The 7,693-nt window shown below is 41.0% G+C and overlaps 1 protein-coding gene across 1 annotated transcript; it reads left to right on the top strand.

Annotated features, from left to right (window-relative positions):
- Positions 1-418: 418 nt before the first annotated feature.
- Positions 419-6,871, top strand: LOC150053269 (olfactory receptor 10A4-like). Its single transcript, XM_090349009.1, has 2 exons — positions 419-1,337; positions 6,837-6,871. The coding sequence occupies exons 1-2, from the start codon at positions 419-421 to the stop codon at positions 6,869-6,871; spliced, it is 954 nt and encodes a 317-aa protein (XP_090205135.1).
- Positions 6,872-7,693: the final 822 nt, after the last annotated feature.

Here is a 7,693-nt window from a genome sequence, read left to right as displayed (position 1 = left end):
ACTTTTTTGTTTTACAGAAGGTGCTCTGCCTGACCTCACTACCTTTCAAGAGGAATCAAGATTCCTCTTGATTCAGAAATACTCAGTCTGACTTTTTTCTAGCACCACTAACGATCGAAGAGAACAAAAATGTGCATTTGAACATCTCCTAGGCACAAACTCCAGACATGTGTAGATACATATAGTGCATCTCAATTTATCTGAAAAAAAAAGCAGAATCCTTTCAAACTCAATGATCAAAATTCTTTTACACATTTTGGAGAGGTTAGATGTTTGGTTTTTCAACCAAAAACAGAAGGTGGGGAATGACGCTAAACAAGATTCCTTTTTGTAGAGACTATCAGAGACAGAATGAACATATGGAGGCCTCTCCCATCTTCAAGGAATCTGAAAGTCCAACAAAACTGCAGGCACAAGAATGACCTGGGGAAACTGGACAATCGTCAGTGAATTCATTCTTGTGAGTTTCTCTACCTTGTCCTCAGAGGTACAGGCTTTACTGTTTCTCTTGTTTTTGACTGCTTACATGCTTACGCTAATGTGCAATGTCCTCATCATACTGGTCACTACAGCTGATTCTGCCCTGCAAAGTCCCATGTACTTCTTCCTACGAAATCTATCCTTCCTGGAGATTGGTTTCAACTTGGTCATTGTGCCCAAGATGCTGGGCTCGCTGGTCATCCGACACACAAGCATCTCCTTCCTTGGCTGTGCCATCCAGATGTACTTCTTCTTCTTCTTTGGAGCTGCTGAATGCTGCCTGCTAGCTACCATGGCCTATGACCGCTATGTGGCCATCTGTGACCCTTTGCGCTACCCGTTAATCATGAGCCGCAAGTCCTGTGTCCAGCTGGCTGCTGCCTCTTGGTTCTCTGGGCTCCCGGTAGCCACTGTACAAACCACGTGGATTTTCAGTTTCCCATTTTGTGGCCCCAACAGAATTGATCACTTCTTCTGTGACAGTCCCCCTGTCATTGCCCTGGTCTGTGCTGATACCTCTCTGTTTGAACTGGAGGCCTTGACAGCTACTGTTCTGTTCATCCTCTTCCCCTTCTTGCTGATTCTGGGGTCCTATGTTCGCATCCTCTCCACCATCTTCAGGATGCCCTCAGCTGAAGGGAAACAGAAGGCCTTCTCCACCTGCTCCTCGCACCTCCTGGTTGTCTCCCTCTTCTACAGCACTGCCATCCTCACATACTTCCGGCCCCGCTCCAACACCTCCCCCGAGAACAAGAAGCTGCTGTCACTCTCCTACACAGTGGTGACCCCCATGTTGAACCCCATCATCTACAGCTTAAGAAACAATGAGGTAAAGGCTGCACTGAGGCGCGTCATTTGCAGAACTCTGGGCCCTCAGAAACTAGGACTGACTTAGATGAAAACTGAAGGCTTCACAATGTAAAGGCAAAGAAAACTTCTCACGTGCTGGGTTTTTTTTTTTCCTTTTTGAGTTTTGAGGAGACACATAGTATGCCTGCTAGATTGTATAGACTTCCGGTCAGGATCCATTTTCAGAATGGAAAAAAAAAGCATGAATGATAATAGTAATATGTAGGCTGGGTATTTTATGAGGCTGTGGTACCATGGTTTCTGGGGATGCCCCTAGTAGATATGAATTTATGCCCTCTGGAGGTAATACAATCCACCATTATTTTCCTTAATCTTCATCTATTTCATTTAATGTTTTAATTTACTTCCTTCTATTTGTCCAGAAAACTTGATAATTATTTAGAAATAAGTATTTCTATATAATCGTGTCTTTATTTATAATTATACTGAAAGTAATAAGTAAGTGGTTTTTCCCATTCTGTTTTGAATGTATATCCAAACTGTCAATGAATTTGTATTCACACTTGGCATATGTCAAGCCCAGTTCAGGCTTTGAAGACACAGTTGCTAACAAAACAAGAAAATTTCTTTCTTCAAGCAATTTACATTCTAAGATAGAAAGAGGGAGGGAGGAAGAGAGAGAATAGAAAAATTTAAAAATTCAGAGTTCATAGTGCATATAATTTTAGAAGGATAGCAGTTGAGAAATTCTGACAGTTAACCCTGCTAGTCTGCATCTAAACTGGAAAAAGATTACTTTATACTGAGACATCCCTAAATGTTGAATTATCATATTATGTAATATGAAAACTATTTGGTAAAAGGTCTGTAAAAATGAGTTGTGCACCAGTGAGTCACATCTATAATCCTAGTTATTCAGGAAGCTGAGATCTGTGGAGAGAGGTTTGAAGATAGCCCTGGCAAAAAAGTCCTCTTATCTCCAATTAATCAGTAAAAAAAGCTGGAAGTAGTGGTAGTGTCAGCTTTGAGCATAAAAACCAAGTAAGAGCTTGCTAAGTAGCACTCTTTTGCCTTCCATTAAAGGTAACAATAATTATTCATGATGAAGATAAACATAATCCATCATAATTTGATTGTCATAAAGTTTCCACAAAAGTGTTATATAAAAATTTAAGGCACCATCTTTTTCTTTTCCATGAAAGGAGAATTACTTTCTACAACCAGTAATAATAATGTTATTTATGCTATCATTAATTTCAAAGAGACACTCTCAAAGTGGGGAATTTTCTTCACAGGTTTTGTGAATCCTAATTGTGTGTATGTGTGCACGTGCTTGTGAGTCCAGCGGCGTGGGCACTGTTCCTGAGCTTCTTTTGCTCAAGTCTAGTGCTCTACCACTTGAGCCACAGTGCCACTTCTAGCTCTTTGGTAGTTTAGTGAAGCTAAGCGCCTTACAGGCTTTCCTGCGTAGGCTGGCTTTGAACTGCAATCGTCAGATCGCAGCCTCCTGAGTAGCTAGGAATACCAGTGTGAGCCACTGGTGCCTGGCTCGTGAATGCTAAATTTTGAAAAGCTTTAGTAGCTGTTGGAAATGTCCAGGACTATATCTGTTTGAACTGGGAGAGTTTGGAGAGTCTCTGATGATGCTGTTGCCTTGTATAACTTGGACTTGCTGTGGCCACAGAGGCTGGTGTTGAAATGCTTTGTTTGTCCTCACTGGTGTTGACATGGTGGAGTGGAAGAGGGACCCACACTCCAAATCCTCTGAGTCCCTGGCTACATAGGTATGGAGGGTGGCATGGAGCAGCCACATGGATGCTGGTATCCAGTACTCCTAGAGACATGTGGAGTCCTTCTCGGGTCTATTAGAAATATAAACCCAGGAGTTCCATGACAGATGAATGATTCATTTGTGCTGAGGTGACCCAGAGCCTGGAATCCAGCTAGAGTCTGACTCTGGGCTGCTACCCTCCCCCACCCCTGCACCACCACCCACAACTGAATTCTCCCCCAGTGAATTGAGTTTGGATCAAATGTCCTTGTCAAACTCGGGTCTGGCTTTTGAAATCCAAGGTCAGCCTCGCTCCACAGGGAATGCTGGAGGCAACAGATGAAGAGTGGCTTAAGGCCAGAGGAACATCTTGGGGGTTGCTTTTTATGAGGCATCTTATTCTGGGTAGCTGGACTTTGTGCTGTTGCTTGTGTCGCAAACCAAGCTGGGCTAGGTCTAGAGAGAACCTGAGGTATCTCACTGCATCCAGGGTCTCCCCTATCCCAGAAGTGGCATACTATGTGTATCTGTCAGAGGCTGGCTTGGCACTTGGGGGAAATACGAACTCTAGAGTTCTGAGACTGGCAAGAAGCCCTCAGTCCTGGCTTTCATTGTTCTGCTGCAATAGGCAGAAATTTCACTGTCCAAAGAGGTTATTGCCCAGAGAACAAAATGAGTCAATTTTGATATCTAAAGTTGAGTTAATTGTGTTGTAAGATCCTGCAAATTGTGTCCATTCCTCAGAAGCCCTCTCATGGCATAGTATTCTTACTGATTCTGTAATTCAAGGTTCTTACAATGATGTGTTTTCTCTTTTTCTCACCCAGTTATTTATTTTTTAATTCTATTTTTATTATCTTAAAATATTGTACGAAGGGGTTACAATTCAACATGTCCTTTTATGAGTACAATGCATCTTGATCATTATCACCTCTTTCTTTTTCCTCCCCCAACCCTCCAAACCCCATAAATCCCCTCAATTTTCCATGTTTTGTAGGATATACATTAATATTATGACTTTATCCTCCTCCTTGCTTCCCCTCTTCATCCATTTGGAATGGTTTCCAAGTCCCTTTGCTTTCCTCAGAGTTGCACTCTAGACAAAGGAGAAACACTGGTCTCTGCATAGCCATGGAATGATGTGAGCTAGGATAATTATACATGTGTGTGTGTGTGTGTGTGTGTGTGTGTGTGTGTGTGTGTGTGTATCATTCTCATATGTAGACACAGATCACACTAGCACTTGAGATTCACTTCTGTTGAGTTGGAACAGCTATCCAAGATAGTCAATATTCCAAGGGGCTGCAAGAAAAGGCAGATGTTGGAGTGACAACTGGATAAACACTGAACTCAAGTTAGAGGACTTAGATAAGGATCCTGAAGTCCCATCACTCAGCTGCCTGTCTGTCTGACACCCAAGAGTAGGGCTCAGTATGTGTGTGTCAGGGAGTCATATGTGCTTAAACCTATAAGCATAGTAACAGCTTCCCTGGATCCAACTCAGGAAGTATAAGTTAAAAAATTTTTACGCTGGGTTTCAGTGGCTCATGCTTGCAATCCTCTCTACTCTGGAGGCTGAGATCTGAGGATTACAGTTCAAAGTCAGGCAACTCTGGAAGGAAAACTCCAGAGATTCTTATCTCCAATTAATCACACACACACACACACACACACACACACACACACACACACACACACACAAGTGGAGGCAAGGCATGGCTCACAAGCCTTGAGGGAAAAAGCTCAGTGACACTATAACCCTCATCCCCAAACCAGACAGAGATTCATCAAAGAAAGAGAACTATAGACCTATTTCTTTGATGAACATCGATGCAAAACTTCTCATCAAAATACTGGCCAACCGTCTACAACAACTCATCAAAAAAATTATACACTATGATCAAACTGGATTCATCACAGGGAGGCAAAGCTGGTTCAACATACGCAAATCAATTAATATAATTCAACACATCAACAGGAGCAAGGACAGAAATCACATGATTGTCTCAATACATGCGCAAAAGGCATTTGACAAGATCCAACACCCCTTTATGTTAAAAGCGCTGGAGAAACTAGGAATCCATGGAACATTCCTCAATATAATAAAGGCTGTGTATGACAAACCCACAGCTAGTATTATACTTAACGGTGAAAAGCTAAGGCCATTCCTTCTAAAATCAGGACATCTTTAACATAGTATTAGAATTCCTAGCCAGTGCAATAAGGCAAGAAGCAAGCATAAAGGGGATCCAAATAGGGAAAGAGGAAGTAAAACTTTTCCTCTTTGCCAATGACATGATCCTGTATTTAAGAATCCTATAGACTCTACTCCCAAGCTCCTTGAGCTGATTCAAAACTTCGGAAGGGTAGCAGGGTATAAAATTAACCCTCAAAAATCAAGTGCCTTCCTCTATGCCAACAGTGAGAAGAATGAGGCAACAATCAGGAAAGCAACTCCTTTTGCAATAGCCTCAAAGAAAATAAAGTACCTAGAAATTACCTTAACTAAGAATGTAAAGGACCTTTTTGATGAAAACTTTCAAACCCTGAAAAAGGAAATTAAAGCAGACCTGAAGAAATGGAAAAACCTCCCATGCTCCTGGATTGGAAGAATCACCATCGTGAAAATGACAATCTTGTCAAGGGCTATCTACAAATTCAATGCAATACCCATCAATTACCCAATGTCATTCTTTAAAGAAATAGAAGAGGCAATCCAAAATTTCATATGGAATTATAAAAGACCCTGTATAGCAAAAACACTTCTTAGCAGAAAGAACAGTGCAGGAGGAATTTCAATACCAAAGGAGGAAATTCAATACCAAACTTTAGACTCTATTATGGAGCTATAATTATCAAAACAGCTTGGTACTGGCACAAGAACAGGCCTGAAGACCAATGGAATAGAACTGAGGACCCAGATATTAAACCACAGACCTATGGCCACCTAATCTTTGACAAGGGAGCCAAAAAAATAGAATGGAAGAAAGATAGCCTCTTCAACAAGTTGTGCTGGCAGAACTGATTAAGCACCTGCAGAAAACTAAAGTTGGATCCTTCTTTGTCACCCTGCACTAGAATTAACTCCAAATGGATCAAAGACCTGGAGGTAAAAGCCGACACTCTGAAAACTTTACAAGAAGGAATAGGAGATACATTAGGCCTCCTTGGCACAGGTCAAAACTTTCTTAATAAGGACCAAGAATCACAACAAATCAGAGAAAGGCTGGATAAGTGGGACTGCATTAAACTGCAGAGCTTTTGTATGGCAAAGGACATAGCTAATAAACTAATTAGGAAGCCTACAGAGTGGGAGAAGATCTTCACCAACCATACAATGGACAAAGGCCTCATATCTAAAATATATCAACAGCTCAAAAAATTGAATCAATCCAAAACTAATCTCCAAAGTAACAACCATCCCATTAAAAAATGGGCCAAAGACTTAGAGTCTTCTCTGAAGAAGAAACAAAAATGGCCTATAGACACATGCAGAAATGCTCAACATCTCTGGTCATAAAAGAAATGCAAATCAAAACAACGCTAAGATTCTACCTCATTCCAGTCAGAATAGCCAGGATCAAGAAAACTAATAACAACAGATGCTGGAGGGGATGTGGCCAGGAGGGATCACTACTACACTGTTGGTGGGAGTGCAAACTTGTTCAACCACTATGGAAAGCAGTATGGCAGTTCCTCAAAAGACTAAACATAGAGCTCTCCTATGACCCAGCAATTCCACTACTTGGCATTTACCCAATCATCCAGAAACAAGCACAACAATGTTCACTGCAGCACTGTTTACCATAGCAAAGATATGGAACCAACCTAGATGTCCCTCAGTTGATGAGTGGATCAACAAGATGTGGTATTTATACACAATGGAATTCTATGCTGCTGTCAGAAAGAATGACATCGCCCCATTTGTTAGGAAATGGGAAGACTTAGAAAAAATCATATTAAGTGAAGTAAGCCAGACTCAAAGGAACTTAGGCTCAATGGTTTCCCTCATTTGTCATAATCAGTAGAAACCTTGGGCTCTCCTAGCAGAGATTTCCATAGAGCAAAACCTTGATACAAAAGGCCATATAGTAGGACACTAAATGAAAGGATCTCTAGGATATAGAAACATAAGCCATATAATGAATGATTGTTGTTCTTAAGGTACTATGTTATCTCTCATCTCTTTTGCTGTCCCTTGGTTATCTCATATTGTTACAGTATCACACTTTGTTACCTCACTTTGTTACCGGATATATTTGAATTTGGTTATTTGAAATTGGATAGGGAAGGGGCGAAAACAAGATGAGGGATACGGGGGGGGGGGAGGGAAATGGGGACCAAGACATGTGAAAGGGTATCAATGTATGGGAATTAATGCACCATCTATCTGGCAAATATCATGTAACCCTTCTATTAATTACAATAAAAAATATATGAAAAAAAAGCTCAGTGACAGCACTCAGACCTTAAGTTCAAGCCCCAGGACCAGCACAAAAATAAATAAATTTCAGCATTATTTCTGTTTTTTTAATCAATAATTTAGTAATAGAAGGAAACCTCAACATGTTGGAGGACATGTACAAAATCCTGAACCAACCACAATCTTAATAATTTGGAAGCATAGAATGC

Source organism: Megascapheus bottae, chromosome 16 (genome assembly GCF_031878675.1).
Source record: "Megascapheus bottae isolate mThoBot1 chromosome 16, mThoBot2.hap1, whole genome shotgun sequence".
NCBI classification, from domain to species: domain Eukaryota; kingdom Metazoa; phylum Chordata; class Mammalia; order Rodentia; family Geomyidae; genus Megascapheus; species Megascapheus bottae.
This window is presented reverse-complemented; position numbering and strand designations above follow the sequence as displayed.